Source organism: Chenopodium quinoa, unplaced genomic scaffold (genome assembly GCF_001683475.1).
Source record: "Chenopodium quinoa cultivar QQ74 unplaced genomic scaffold, ASM168347v1, whole genome shotgun sequence".
NCBI classification, from domain to species: Eukaryota; Viridiplantae; Streptophyta; class Magnoliopsida; order Caryophyllales; family Amaranthaceae; genus Chenopodium; species Chenopodium quinoa.
The window spans coordinates 5,965,285-5,982,027 of NW_018742329.1; the positions used below are offsets into that span (position 1 = coordinate 5,965,285).

The 16,743-nt window shown below is 35.9% G+C and overlaps 1 protein-coding gene across 3 annotated transcripts; it reads right to left on the reverse strand.

Annotated features, from left to right (window-relative positions):
* Positions 1 to 784: 784 nt before the first annotated feature.
* LOC110690931 lies at positions 785 to 6,252 on the reverse strand. Of its 3 annotated transcripts, none has more exons than XM_021867851.1 (5): positions 3,351 to 6,252; positions 2,948 to 3,265; positions 2,760 to 2,853; positions 1,371 to 1,586; positions 785 to 1,277 (listed from the first exon to the last, which is right to left on the reverse strand). In XM_021867851.1, exon 1 carries the CDS (start codon positions 5,269 to 5,271, stop codon positions 4,240 to 4,242), a length of 1,032 nt encoding a protein of 343 aa, XP_021723543.1. In that variant the 5' UTR covers positions 5,272 to 6,252; the 3' UTR covers positions 785 to 1,277; positions 1,371 to 1,586; positions 2,760 to 2,853; positions 2,948 to 3,265; positions 3,351 to 4,239. The 3 variants fall into 2 exon arrangements, with proteins under 3 accessions (XP_021723543.1, XP_021723551.1, XP_021723534.1); XM_021867842.1 differs by having other exon boundaries at positions 2,948 to 6,252.
* Positions 6,253 to 16,743: the final 10,491 nt, after the last annotated feature.

The following is a 16,743-nucleotide window of genomic DNA, read 5'->3' on the forward strand; positions in this document are numbered from 1 at the left end:
GAATTGGATGAATTAGATGAATGATAAAGAATAAGGAGAATTGGTGAATGTTGATGATGGTAGATTGTTGATTGTAGATTGTTGATGAATCCAAACGGAGTTTTCTGATACGATATTTATAAAGAAAATCGGCCAAAAAAGATAATTTATCAAAACAGAGCCTGAAGATCACAGAAACCAAATTGGCGCCAGCCCTGGCTCATTGGCGCCAGTGGCTAGCGCCAGGCGCCAATGGCTGGCGTCTGGCGCCAATCCTGGTTCCAGGCGCCAAGGCCTGGGGTTGGACGCCAAACCGGCTTTTAACACGTTTTCGAAAATCTGATAATTTTACCGTACTGGAAGATAAAATAATATAATTTCAGTCGAAAATGTTATTTGATCTAATTAAAACTCTAAAGAATCCTAATTGAATTAAGAATGATAAGACCTTCTAGAATCTTCTTGAAGACCAAAACCATTCCTAATTACATTAGGAATGATAAATCATATTAGGCCCTCCCCTAAATCATTGGGCCGTATTTAAAACTCAAACCGGACCCAGTTTAGTAAATTGGCCATAACTTCCTCAATATTCATCGGAATTGGGCTTATAATATATCGTTGGAAAGGTCTTTGCAAACCCCATCCAACTATACTACTATTGGACCCATATCATGGACCAACCAAACTGGATTGACTGTTTTCTTAAAATAAAGTTTTCAAAAACAGAGAGAAGAGAAAAGAAAAGAAATGAAATAAAACTTTCTGCAACACTAGACCTTTCCACACTTTCGTTTCATTCGATTATGATTCAACGTGAAAGGCACTCATCACTGGGTTTGGTTTTGGGGAGACACAAATGGGTGTCTACAAGCGGGCATTTTCTCCAACAGCTTGCAGAACATACGGGGGTATTTCAATATCCAACTTAAATTGACCGCCCTTGGTTTTCTTTTCAATAGCTAAACTTCTGTACTTGCCTCTCTGACCTCTTTTTTTAATAACACTTGTAGCAGAGGCTACAATAATGCCTCCAAACACAATAAAATACAGTAAGCTACAAAGCTGCATAAACAAGCAATTTAGAAAAATCATAGTATCATTGTTACCTTGGCTGCTATTAGGATCATTACGTTGGGCTTCATCCAACACGTGTCTTTCATGCATGTACTTAGTTCTCAACTTTTTAGGTCAATTACCATTATCTTCATGAGGAGTAGGATCCGCTGCCTGGTATGTAGTTAACATAACATCAAGTCTCCTCATAAAATTGCTAGCATATTCACGCTTTGTTCCCCCTAACAAATTAAATTTAATGAGATAAATTCATTAGATGAATAAACTTGTTGTGAAGTTCAAAAAACTGAAAGTGGTTTGTATTTCATCATTACCTATGTTTGAAAAACCTTGATCTCCACCTGGATTTTCTTCATTTGGATTTTCTTCATTAGTAGGACTATTTGTATTAGATCCAATGTCATCCATAACAAAATCATCTCCAAATACATCTTGAAGGCGTCGTTGGGACTCTTCAGCAAAGTTTACAGTTTTTCTATTTCCAATGCTTCCAAATTTTCGTAGCTTAACTTGTCCTCTTCCTGCCATATCTGCAATATTTTAAAACATATATTTAAGAGCTTTAGAACACTATATTTTCTATACGCAACTATTAAATCATATAACCATATAACATAATCATAAGGGGTATTAAATAAAATACGAAGAATACTTACCAGGATTTTATAGTTGGAAAATGATTAAACATAATAATTATTATCATATGAAAAATATAATGGAAAAAAAAAACTAGTTTCATAAATTAGCTTTTGAAAATAACAGTTCAAGTTAGATATAAAAGTTGATTGATGATAAATTTTGCAACCTAACACAGGAAACTAAATAACTATCTAAGATAACAGAAGTGGCATAAAGATAGATGTTTAAACTTCAACATCGTCATCAACAATGAAACCATCCATATCATTATTTTTCTTTTTTTTTTCGTTTGTTTCCCATGCTTTTGTTGCTTAATCCTCTCCATTTCTTTGGTTACCCATTTTACGACTCGAGGATCACTTTCCACTGTAAAATGTTTAGTAGCCAAATACTGATTCTTTCCATTTCCATATGAAGTTTGGACATTTGAAGTCCTAATCTCCTCTTGCTGCACAGCTTCTTCATAAATAACTTGACCAAGTGCAGCTTCATCGGTCTCTATTTTAGGAATGTTGTACAAATCTCGAGGCTCTGTCTTTATAACAGCTAGCCACTTATTTTCCCTAGGTTCTGGAACATAAAACACCTGTTCCACTTGTGATTCTAATACAAAGGGTTCTTGAGTTGATAAAGATAAGTCACTACAGACACTTGTTATATCAAATTCATCCACTTTATACCCTCTACCCTTATGTTGAACATCATATCAATCACACTTAAAAACGAACACATGATTTCCACCGGGATATTGAAGCTCGTAAATGTCTCTTAGAACACCATAATACTCCTTATCCATTAGATAATCTCCGTGAACCATAACCCCACTATTTTGGGTTTTTCTATTTTCTTGGCGATCAAGAGTGTGGAACCTAAACCCGTTCACAATGTAGGCACTATAACGCCTTACAGTGCGTAAAGGACCACAAACTAAGTAATATAATTCTTCATCAACCAATCCTTCCTTATACATATGCTCCACTTATAAATAAAATGAAATCATTATAATATTATTGATGAACCATAATATTGCTAATATGTATATGTAAAATAGACAGATAACTTACATGATTGCGAACCCATTCAGAAAATTGAGCTTTATGTCTTTTCTCGATACTTCTAGGAGTTGGATTTTCAGCAGCAAGTAACTCTCTATGCTGCCTGAAGTTAGGGAAAAAAAAAACCAACCCTTAAAATATCTAGATGAAAAATGTTAAATTTCTTACAAAAACTATTTTATTATTTACTTACTTACTTAGCAAGTTCCATGAGGTCATCACAATTATTAAGGGTATGAAAGTGGACTTGTTCAAACTCCTCTACAGTAAGATGATGAGGCGTTGACTTTCCTAAAGGACGACCACGTGGGATAAATAAGTCCAGATCCCTTTTACTAGTCTCCTGACTATTGCCATCCTTATCTTCATTTCGAGAGTGGCGACTAAATTTTGTGGTCATGTCATCCATGTATCTAGAGCAAAATGTTAAACATTCATCAGCCAAGTAACCTCTTGCAATCGAACCTTCTGGCCGTGCTTTATTGCGAACATAAGATTTTAATGTACGCAGGTACCTGATATATGAAAATAAAATATGTAACAGAAAAAAAAAATATATTATTATGAAAAAAAAAATCAAAAATTGCGTTATACACATACCTCTCTATTGGATACATCCATCGATATCTCACTGGACCACCAATCTTAGCTTCTGCCACCACCAAATGAACAACTAAGTGTAGCATAACAGAAAAGAAAGAAGGTGGAAAAATCATTTCCAATTTGCACATGGTGTAGGGAATTTTGTTTTCAAGCTTATCAAGTTCCTTCATTGTCAAATTTTTTGAGCACAAGTTCTTAAAGAACAAGCTTAGTTCAATTAATGGCTCACAAACGTGTTTTGGAAGGAGTCCGCGAACAGCTATTGGAAGTAATTGCTCCAAAAAAACATGATGATCGTGACTTTTCATGCATGAAATTTTGTTTCCATTGTCTTTCACACACCGAGAGATGTTTGAACAATATCCATCAGGAGTCCTCAAGTTTTGAAACATCTCACAAAATGCAGATTTTTCATGACCTCTCAGTGTATAACATGCCACAGGTATGCGCACCTTATCTTCATCAACAATGGGATGAAGTTCTTGCCTTATACCAATTTTAACCAAATCCAATCTCCTTTATATTCATCAGTGTTCCAATGATGTTTTCAGAAATATTCTTTTCAATATGCATAATGTCCAAGTTATGACATAATTTCAATTTGCTCCAATATGGCAATTGAAAAAAAATGCTCTTCTTTCTCCATCCATACAAGCTATTTGTCTCATCCCATTTCCTTTTTGAACCGACCTTGCCAAATGGAACTTGAGAAAATTGGTCGCATTGCCTTACTACATCATCGCCAGATAGTGGGAGGGGGGCTATTTCTTTTTCAACTGTTTTATCGAAGGCATTTCGCAACTTTCTCCATTTGTGATTCAATGGCAACAAACGTCTATTCCTTACATAAGCAGTCCTGCTTTTTATAGAACATGATGAGGGTTTGTTATGACAAGAAGGACAAGCAAAGAAACCTTTTGTACACCACCGGGAAATCACCGATTGTCCACAATAGACTTGCATGCATCACAAAATTTTGTTTAGAATATGCATCAAAAGTTTCAGCCCCAACCTCCCATAACTCTTTCAACTCTTTAATCAAAGGTTGAAGGTAGACATCCAAATCCATTCCTGGAGAATGAGGGCCATCAATAAGTAACGATAACATCATATACTGAGGCTTCATGCACATCCACGGAGGCAAATTATAAGGAACCAGAACAACTGGCCAAATACTATGAGAGGTTCCTCCAAAATTGTTAAAAGGTTGGAAACCATCAGCAGCTAAACCAAGCCTAACACTTCTAGGGTCAGCTGCAAATGACTTGTGTTCCTCATCAAATGACTTCCATGCTGGAGAATCTGCTGGATGTCTCATAGTATCATCATTAGTTCTTTCCTCTTTGTGCCAACGCATTTCTTTTGCAGTCTTTGATGACATAAATAACCTTTGCAGTCTAGGTTTAACTGGGAAATAACGTAACACCTTATTTGGTACATTTTTACCCTTCGCCTTCCACCTAGAAGTTTTACATTTTGGACACTCTTGAGCCCCACTATTTTCACGCCAATAGATTATGCAATCATTTGGACATGCATCAATTTTGACATAATCTAGGCCTAGTTCACTAACAATTTTGCGACATGCATCATATAAATTAGGCAGGTCAAAACCTAATGTTTCATTTTGAAATTTCAATAATTGAGTAAAAGAGGTATCTGTCCAATGGTTCAAGCACTTAAGATGTAACAATTTCATTATGTAAACTAACTTTGACACTTTTTTCCCATCTACAACCAAAGGCTCTTTATAGTCCTCTAATAAGCGGTAGAATTTAGCTGCTTCTTTAGAGGGTTCTTGAGCTTCGTCAATATTACTATCCTTAAGCAATCCCATTCCAGCCACCCCACATCCTACTTGTAACATGTCGAGCATATCATCATCATCATTAAAAGTATTCTCACTTTCAAGGATCATGTCACCATGTCTTTCACCATGTTTATCCCATACAGTGTAGCATGGCAAAAAGCCATTTTTTAGCAAATCAACTCAAACTTCAGTTCTAGTTTTGAAATGCACGTTAGCGCATCTGCAACATGGACATTTAATTGCAGTGCCATTTCTGCAACGCTCATTAGCATTAGTATTAGTAAATGCAAAGTCTAGAAAGCCATCTATTCCTTTCAGATATCCAGTTGAACCACGGTCAGTTAGTTTCATCCATTCTTTATCCAGTGTCATCTCCTAATTTCAATTTACCACCTAACACATGTTGGTTAAACCATGTAAAAAATTACTAACTTTGATACACTCAAAAAAAAAAAAAAAAATACTGACCTAAAAAAGGGCATTTGAATATTCTTTTTAGTATGCAAAGAACAATACATTAATATGCTAAGTATAAACAAGTAGTTTTATTTTATTTTTTCCAAACATTAGATTTTTTATATTCTCACTTAATTGATATTTAAAAGAGAAAATTGTGAAAAAAGACCTTTTAAATGGTCAACTTTTTGAAAAAGAACCTTTAAAGTGAAAACTTTTGAAAAAGGACCTTTTAAGTTGTATTTTGTTTGTATGGGTACTTGGGTGAGCTTGAAAGCTGGTCAACGCCGGAGCTCCGGTATTGACTATCACATGTTAGTCACGTGACTTTTTTTTTAAAAAAAATAAAAAATTCCCCAAATTTTTTCCCTTTCCCGACCTCCGGGAGAATACTATATGAAAGGGTTAGGTCGAGAAATGAGGGAAATTTAGGGAAATTTTTTTAATTATGTGACTAATACGTGATAGTCAACCCCGAAACTCTGACCACCATGCAAGCTCACCCCATATAAACAAAATACAATTTAAAAGGTCATTTTTCACAAGTTTTCACTTAAAAGGTCCTTTTTCAAAAAGTCGACCACTTAAAAGGTCCTTTTTTACAATTTTCTCTTTTTAAAAATCAATTTATATGTCAAATTCAAAAGAGCCCCTCCCCACCCCCTTCCCTCTCACTATACTCAATTTAGTATGTTTCTTACTAGCGGGTTATCTTGTGATTATAGGCTAAGAGCTAACACACGCTCCCTCTATCCCTTAAAATGTGCCCCATTTTCTTTTAAAAGTCATTCTTAATATATAATGTATTATTTTGTGAAATGGTACACAATATCTTTATGTATAAACTAGTATAAATTAAACATCATCTGAGCACAACTTGATGACCAAATTTAGATAAGAAGCCAAAAAACCATACATACATACTTCATTAGTCAACAAGACAATAGAAATAAGAAACATTAGGATGTAAACAACAAAAGATAGAAGAAATTTTAAGGTGTCGACAACAAAAGGCAGAATAAAAACCATGACAATCTAGGAAATGCACTTGCAGGTTACAACTCTTGTAAGTTTAGCATATATCCTTATGCATTAATCCATCAAAAAGCAATACAAATACAATAAACATTTACTCCAATCCCCACCTTCCAATAGTCTACTAGTTTAGCCATCTAGATTGTTAACAAAACGCATTCTGCAACAACTAAGGACTTGACAAGCATTATACTTCCATCCAATATTAATATTACTGATCTAAATTCACTTCTATCCACTCATAACACCAAAATGCATCTAATTATGTATGAATTCCTCAAAATATGCTAGTCAAGGGTAAAAACTCCCTGATTCTTTTTAAACCCAGACTAAAAATATAGTAACAAATTAAATTAATCATAATAATTAAAAAGTAAGAAGCAAAAATCTGATTTTAGATTTTTGCCCCTTATTAGGGGTAATAAAAGTGGGAAACAAATTAAACATATATCAATAATGAATTTTTTTAACCCAGAAAAAATTGAAATACAGAGCACAAACACAATTACATTTAAATGAAATAAAACCATTCGACATGCAAGTAGCCAAGTAGATCTACCAAAAATCATAGCAAAAAAACCCTAGATACAAAATTTTAACACGAAATCAAAAAATTATCTCGTGAAAGCAAAATATATATGTAATTTAAAGTACCTTCAAGGTTCAATAATAAAAATTGCAAGAATTTAAACTCACTGGTTGAAAAATATTGCTGAGAACATTCAATAATTAAGCAAATCACCACTTCTCCGACCAATGAATGCCGACGCGCGCTTCCCAAACCCTATATCACCATTAAAACCATTAATTTACTGGAGTTGTTAAATGGGGATTTTAGATAAGTAGTAGGGAAGTAGTTTTGTTTTGAGAGTGTTCTGGAGTTCTTTAGTTGGAGGGTAGCTGGGTACCAAGTAATAGAAAGTGTCAAAGCTAAGTGAGGAACTTTGGAGTGCGTGAAGAGAGTTAATTTTTTTTTAAATAAAATAATAATATCTTATACAACGACTTCTTTTGTAGTCATTGTTAATTTTATATAACACAACAATCAAACTTGTTGTGATAACTTATTTATTTTTTCACAACACCAGTCTCGTGGCCAAAAACTACTACTTTTTCGCCAAATCCCGCCACACAAAAATTTTGGAGGGGAAATGAAATTTTTTTTTCTGCAACAATCTGTAGCCACGGACTTAAATTTTACGTAGCGGAAGCTGGTTTTAAGCTTTTCTTGTTGCAAAAACTTGTTGCCAATAAACAATTTTCTTGTAGTGGTGTTCATATCGAAGACATTGGAACACTTGCATTTAGACATTTTTTTTCTGAACTTGCTTTATGAATGTTGCACAAATTGCACAGCTTCCCATATTAGGGTTAAGTGAATGTGGGTTGAATAAACAAGGCCAATCGTTAGACGAGGCACAAAGTGGTTGATGAAGAAATGGATATGTGATTGAGTGGTTAATGGGGAATGAATGGGTTGCAAAGGTACCTCAAATCATTGTTATACCTTGTGTTCGGTTCGGCAATTGATTTTTTTTCTTTTTTCTTTTTTTATTATTTTTGAATGATTGAATGAAAAATGCTATGATCGAGATGTAAGGGAAATATGCTCATTTTATTAATGGAAAAGTTGAACAAACACATGAAACAGAAAATTCGAAACGGAAAACCTATGCTAGTCATGAACGGGGGAGTGGAGATGAATGATAAAAAAAGAAAAAAAGAAATCATGAAATCTTGCACGAAGGGTATGTTTTGCGCCTTGTATTCATTACTTCTTGCCGCCTGGAGAGACAGAAATTTTGTTTGCATCCACCAAGTCTTGAATGACGTCCTTCAAATTCCAACATTACTTGATAGTGTGGCCCCTTCCTTGATGGTACTTGCAATGGGCATTGGGATTCCATTTGGCGCTCCTTTCTTCAGGTTTTGGCTCTGGAAATGGCCCAATAGGTGTGATCAAGCCTTGACCGTAAAGGCAATCAAAGGCCGCGTCATAAGTCATTCCTAAAGGAGTGTAAGCTCTCCTTTTCTTGGGCAATGGAGCATCAAGAGCTAACACTTCATTGAGATCAACTTGGCTTATATTGTTGGTAGTATTTTTGTGCTTAGAAGACGCAGAAGAAGGATGGTCGTTCTTCATGTTTTTCCAAGTGTTATTATTGTTACTACTAGCAGGCTTTATTAGCTCATCCTCAATATTGATGCCGATGTCGTATACAGCTTCGAAAGTGTTCAGTGGAAGAAATTTGAGATGTTCCCTATACTTGTGAGTCATATTTTGAGTAAAGAGGTGTACCATCTCTCTTTCTTTGGGAGGATCTACCAAGAATGAAGTTGTTTCCCTCCACCTGTTCAGAAAAGCGGTGAATCCTTCATTCTCTTTCTGTTTGAGAATGCAGAGTTCACGTTCAGAAGTTTTAGTTTAAATGTTACACTTGTAACGATTCATGAAACTATCGGTGACATCCTGCCAAGTCGTAGTATGCTTTGCATCTAGGGAGTAAAACCATTGTTGGAAAGCATGCTCTAAGGAGAGAGGGAACACCGTAGGGAAGAGTTTTACGTCCAATCCCTTTAGAGCCATGGTTGGATCCGAGAGAACGCCTTCAAATGGAATATTGGATTGTTAGTAGGCTTGAACTTTGGAATATCAGTAGTGGAGAACTTTTCAGGAACCATGTCCCTTATGGACAAAGAGGTGGCAGGTTGCTCTACATAGGTGAATTCTTCAAAGATCTTACTCATTTGCTCTTTGATCTTTTCCATTGCAGCCACAGTGACATTGTTTTGATTGTCTTTCTCTACTGTGTTGACTCTAGTAGTGAGCGCCTTGCATCATGGTAGACAATCTCTCGATGGACATGTTAATGTTCTCAATATCCTCCTTAGAATCCATTGAAAGGTGATAAGTAATGTGCAAATGGCGAAGTTCTCTTTGAACGCCTCTTGGATTTAATTTAAGAGATTGTTGCGGTAATGACTCGAACTGTTTTAATCTGCTCCTGCTTCTTGACCAAGTACTGTGAAACAATTCACTTAATTGTTTGAATCATTGCTCAACATAGGAAAGGAAGAGAAAAAATAGACATTTGAAAACAGGTGAGAAAAAAACTCCACTCATTTTTTTTATTATGACGAAAAAAAGGGTGCATGAACCTAGGTATACGATCATAAACGACATGGTGCACGACTCAATTCAGAACATAAAGAAAGTGTGTGGAATATACTTGACTTGTGAGTGACTAAGTGATGTTATAAGACTCGTGGTATGATTGTATGGCTAGACATCTGAACAATAACCAAAATGACTAACACGTGGACTAAATTAGCACGGAAAACCAAAATAGGGGTTGATTGGACTTAAACTTGGACACCGTATCTCGGCGCAAGAATCGGGTCACGGAAAACCTGCACCGTGGCGCGGTACAGGACGCCGTGACACGATACTGATTTTCGTGACGCGGCGTTTTTTGCCGTGGCACGGTAATCAGTTCTAAGTTTTTATGTGATTTTACTAGTTTTTTTATTTTAGTGTTTTCGCTAATTACTAAGTGAGTAACGGTCGATTGGCAATTGTTATTCATAATATAATCCACCATAGACACATAGGACACGTAGGCACAATGATACAAAGAATAGTTCGCAACCTAAGGTCCAGTTCTATGTTCCACTATGGCCAGGTTTTATTTGGTGTCAAAAGGGTACCATGGTTAAGAGTTTGGACGTGTTAGCAAGGCAGCCTCCCTTGAGGGTGTATGCCAACGGGCGGCGCCGCGTGTTCATGATGAAATCGAACTCGACTCCCTGGTTTGGGTGGATTTAAAATCTCAGATGAATCCTTATTGCCATGAACGTTTTTGGGTTGATAGAGCTTAAATCCCCCGTGGCTAAGTTGTATGTAGAACACACACATTTTTTCAGAAAAATCAAAGGAAGTTGATTGTGAGAAGAGAACTAAAGCCACTTGAAGGATTTCAGGACTTCCCAACACGACACAATTTACCGTGTCACAATGCTGGACATCGCGTCACGATGCCCTGTGACGTTACACGGCAAACTATGTCATGGCGCGGCATTCACGAAATCTGTCTGGTGCCCCTATTTTCTTCGTTCACGACCAAGTTATCCAATTTTTCCTACGGGACAAACCTAAAATACGACGTTAAAACGTCTATGCATATGTAAAAATGACATTTTAATCACAAGAATATTTTCAAGAATCTTTCAAGTCTCATCCACTCATCTTAATTAAATACCGATTACTTAAATCAATAAATAACCAAGAATCTTCCCTAGTGGAGTCGCCAAATTGTAGGCGTCGTTCGAAGTGCGCCTACGTTAAGCATGTGATGAATATGCTCGGCACCCATAGGAAGTGGGAATTGACATATACTATTAGGGACAACGATTAGGGAAAAGGAAAGTAGGGAGCCGCCAACATGATTTTAAGGAACTTGTAAACCGTTCACGGATCTTAAAAGGCAACCACGATTAAGGGACAACGATAGGCAACAACGATTGACCCATGAAGGTTACTCCCCATTCATAATACATGAGATTATTAACTCCATATGGTTCAGACCACGAAAGGAGGATCGGGGATGATGGTACGAAGTGAGTCATGGAGTCACATTTGCCCATATTGGCCTCTACTCGATTCTTATACTGAAAAGTGATTCCTGCGATCTCAAAGGCATGCAAACAAATATTCAAATCTCTCCAAACTAATATGACGCTAAATTGGTTGAATATTAATACAACTTATAATTCTAATATTTGTGATCACTTGAATTAATAACAAGATTAAAAAGAATCCTAAACCAGTTGTCCAAATTATCTTATTAGGCGTGATTTTCAATTACATATTCCCTTTAAACATGCAATATGGTGATCAATAAATATAAATAGAATAGGAAAAATAGATAGGAATAATCCCACCTTTTAAGCGTCGGAGATTAATAATCCCACCTTTGAGATTCTTTTTAATAGTCCCACATTTGTTATCAATCTGCTCAAAATGATCCTGGCTGATCAGTAACCGGTTGGAGAGGTAATTTTTTTATTAAGTTTTTTTACACGTGTCACAATTTGATTTGTCCAAAATTAAAAAAAAAAATACAACAAAACCACCTAAGCTAAACCACAGCCACCAGCATCCCCACCACCAACCAAACCCAGACATCAGAACCACCACCCCACCAACTAGACCCAAAACCACCGCCACCACTAGCCGCACCCAAAACCACCGCACATCAACCCACCCCAGCCAACCCAACCCCAATACCACCTACAAAAAATCAAAAACCCACCAAACCCAAAACCACCTTCAATAATCAAAAACCCACCAATCGGACTGAATCAAAGCCGGGGAAAAGGGAGGGAGGCCGAGATCGGGACGAAGGAAGGGGAGAACACCCAAACGGACCAGAACCACCACCCAATTTAGCCCCAAAACCACCGTCGCCAAGAAACCACCGCGCCGGTGGGATTTCGAAAATCGAAACCTACCAAATCACCCCCAGAAGAAGAAGGCCGAAATCAGGACGTGGAAGGGGCGAGGAAAAGAGAAGGGAGGCGCGGTGGTGGTTTGGCGGCCGGAATCGGGACGGTGAGGGAGGGGAGATTAAATGAGCTTGGGTTTCATGGAATCGTGGGTGAACGAGGGGGTTACGTTGGTGATTCAAGTGGTTCAGGGGAGGGGGAGGGTCAAGCGCTGTCGCCGTCGTCATGTCTTAGGGATGGGTGGTCGGAGACGCGCGGCAAGGGCAGGGATGGTGGTTGAGGCCTAGAATTGGTGGTTTGGGGTTTTTAGTTATTTTTTTTTACAAAAATCTATTTTTTTAAAAAAAATTATTTATTTTATTTTATTTTTTTAACCAAATATAGGCCGCCATGTGTCATGTAACTTGTTATAACAGGTTACATGACCGGTTGGACTATTTTCAACGAATTGGGTATTAAGGTGGGATTATTAAAAAGAATCCCAAAAGTGGGATTATTAATCTCTAACGCTCCAAAGGATGGATTATTCACATCAATTTTTCCAATAGAATAAACATTAATATGGGAAGCAATTTAACAACAAGATAATTTAAGAAATTTAATATTGGAAGCAATTTAACAATAATAACCTTAGTCAAATCAAATAATAATAATAACCCCAATCATGATACTAGAAATATTAAAATAAAATAAGTAATTAAATTAATTAATCACTCACATTCCGCGCGTTCCTTTAAATTGCTACATCATGAATAAATTGTTAGTAGCTTCAATAAAAAAATATAAATCAAATGAAAATTAAATTAAATACATGTAGAGTTGATTTGGTCCAAACCCTCGGTTATTTATACCTTTCACACCTTGGTTTATGGACGGAACTTCGGGTTAAGTATAAACTCCTTGGAGTACTTAAGGGAAGAATGGTGTAATTAAGAAAATAGGTTTAAGGCTTAGAATATGAGAGAGAGAGAGATAAGTGAATGATTTTTGGTGTAAAAGAGAGGAAGAGTGAATGATTTGATGCCCCAACTGCAGAAAGAAGGGGGGTATTTATAGGGAAAATGAGTAGAGGGAACACACGGAACCCGAAAAAGATAAAAACCCTAAAAATAATGTCGCAACACGGAAAAGATTGCCGTGACACGGGGGAAATTAGTGTGACGCGGGGAAAACTGGAGTGACACGAGACAAAGAATAGGCTACAAAAGATAAAACGTGTGAAGGGTTTACGAGGAGAAAACATGAGAAAATTGCGTGACACAACACACGTACTGTGACACGGCAGTGTCCATCGTGGCACAGTACTGTACACCATGTCACGGTAAAAAAGTGCGTGAGAATATGCGGAAAATACACGGAAAAAGCACCGTGACACGGTGAGAAATACCGTGTCACCACAACAGGTACCATGCCACGGTGGATTTTCACGCGGAAAAAAGCACCGTCACACATTGAAAATTACTATGTCACGGCACCAGGCACCATGCCACGTCCACTGTGCTTTTATATTGTGCGCGGTAATTCCAGTTTTTTAATGCGTTTTTAAAATCATGATAACTTTTGATTCGTAAGTTGGAATAAGACATATAATATATCATTGGAAAGAATATCAAGCCTACTTTTCAACCCAATTAGAATCAGATTAAAATATTTTTTAGATTTTATGATATGGCTGTTTTAGTAGAAGGGTGTCGGTTTTGAGTCGAGTTTAGTGTTTGGCTCATATTTTCTTCGTTTTAAATCGGAATTGGTCTTATGATATATTGTTGGAAAGCTTATTTTAAGAATTATACAATCAAATAATAATTGGATCAAAATTATAAGACCAAAACATCAGTTTCTCTCGGTTTTGCGATGTAGACACGAAAAGTGGAAAACAAGTTATGGTGTAGGGATATGAGCTAGGAAATAGATTGGTTTTATGAAATTTATTGAATGGAAACATGGATTTAAGCACTCCAAAGATAAAATACTCAACCCAAGCAATAATTGCGGTGAAAGGTTATTCATCATTGAGTTTGGTTTTGGGGAGATATTTTTACGTGTCTATGCATACTTTTTAAACACTATATTATCATTAATTTAGCCTTACCAAGCTATTAAGGGCCCCATCTATCATTTTATTTGTTCTCTGTTGATTAATGGTCAACAATGACGATTAGTTTGTCATAAAGTTATGTTTAGTTTCACTCTATTCAATATTAACCTTTATACAAATTTAATACATATCTAGTCTTGTTAATCTTGGTAGTTACTCGTAATTATTTGTCTTAGTTTTAGTTTAATCACCTAATCTTTTTGAACATTGTTAAGTTGTCCTTGTTGGATTACATGATTCTAGTTAGCAGCAAAGTCAGTAAGGGTCAGCAGCACAGTCAGCAAGTTCCAGCTCAGCAAATTAATTTGATAGAAATTTGTTAGAGGTTGTTAGAATTCTATAACTAACTATTGTATAAATACCAAACTCATGCTCTAATTTCATTTTCGTTCAATAATAATAAACTTCTATCTTCTTCTACAAGTTTTTCTCTCTTCATTTTTCTCTCTATTTTCTGGAGAATTCTTTTAAAATGAAGTTCAACTTATGAACTTCAACATGGTACAAAGCAGAATTCAGCTCAAATTTGATCCAAATTCCGCTTTATATTTCTCTTTCTAAGTTCGATTAACAAATTTTTCATCATTTTAATTATCTTGTGTTCGATCATTTTTTGAGTAATGGCACCTCGAAATTTTACAAGTAATTCAGCAAGTTTTGATGTAAATGCAGAAGTAGATCCATCACATAATCAAAATTTTGTATACTTCATGAGTAATTCTTATCTTACAACAACGAAGTTGGTGAATGTTGTGTGTTGATGGAATGAGTTTCAATGATTGGAAAAAATCCATGACAATTGCTTTATCAGCAAGGAATGAACAAATTGTGCTTCGCTGATGAAGGTTTGAATCAACCTTCAAATAATTCACCAAATCTCAAAATCTTGATTAGGTGCAATAATCTAGTAATTTTTTTTATCCTAAATTCTATTGAACCTTCGATTGCTCGAAATGTTCTTTATTTGAAGACAACAATGCTAATTTGGCTGTATTTGGACGAGAGATTCAGTCAATCTTCTGGACCACAATCGTTTTTAGTGTAGCATCAATTAGCAGACATTTCTAAGAGTGAATTTGAAGGTATTCATGAATTCTATACTCGAATTAAGCAACAATGGGATCAATTGGATGGATTAGATCCTCTTCTTGCTTGTGTATGCACTGGTTGTAGCTGTAATTTAACACATTAGTTTCTTAAGTCTCAACAAAGTCAGAGACTAATTCATTTCTGGATGAAGGTCCATGATAAGTACTCTCAAATTAAGAGAACTATTTTGATGATGAATCCTTTTCCAACTGTGTCAAAGGCATATAGTTTGTTACTTCAAGAACAAACTCATATGAATTTAAATAATCTCAAGAGTCAGCATAATTTGGAATCTGTAGCATTTTATGCCAAGAAATTCAATGATAACTGAAATTAGCTCACCAATGAAAGATTTTATAATTCTACTAGAGGTGTAGGACAAATACCTGAATCTAACTCTGCAATATCAAACACAAGAAAATTTGTGTTAGTTGATACGATTAATACAAGAGGGGGGTGAATTGTATCGAGTTCCTAATAGCTACATTTGAGGAATAATAAAACAATGCATATGGGAACTTGCAAGGACACACGGATTTTACGAGGAAACCTTCTAGGGCCCAACTAGAAGTAAAACCTCGACCCTACCATAGGGATTTCAAACACAAACCACTTCAATATAATAGGGCAAACACCAAGTTACAACCTATTAAACTTAGACCTTTGTTCACAAGTTCCACACTTGATACTCGATAGGACCCTATCCTACTCAATCTAAGTACCACACTTAGATTCACTCGTACTGCCAAAGTACAAAACTCTCAGCTTCACACTAGAAGCTTTACACAACCTGTATGCGATGTAAAAAGATAACAAACTCACCCAAATAACCCAACCAATACAAATGTATGACACTTAGTATATGATAGGCAAGCTATGCACGAAATCCGAAACTAATATGACAAGTTAGAAGCTTGGTAAACTTACTCAATTAATGCCCAGTGATTTCTCCACGCATAAACTCGCAAAAACCTTAAACCATTTCGATCTTCTACTATTTATACAACTATGACTTGTATAACAAGTAGGCTTTATAAAAGATAAATAAGTTAACTTAACTTTTCTTTAAAACACAGTTTTATGAAAATCATATTTGAAGAAAATCTTTTTCGGAAAATAAGATAGAAATATATTGTTAAAAAGAATCATATCTTTTAACATACCGATTTTAAGAAATAAAACCTTTTAGAAAATCCTTTCTAAAATCTATCTTTTATATTTTCCTTATTAATTTATTTGCCACGCTTCTAATAAATCTCGTGCATTAACCTACTTAACATATTAACAATAATCTAGAAGATAAAAACCTTAGCTAAATTAAATTGCTACGCCGCGCTTCTATACAGGTAGGTTACTTGGGCTCCACGCAGACTAAGTTTCTTCAGGGACCTTAGCTT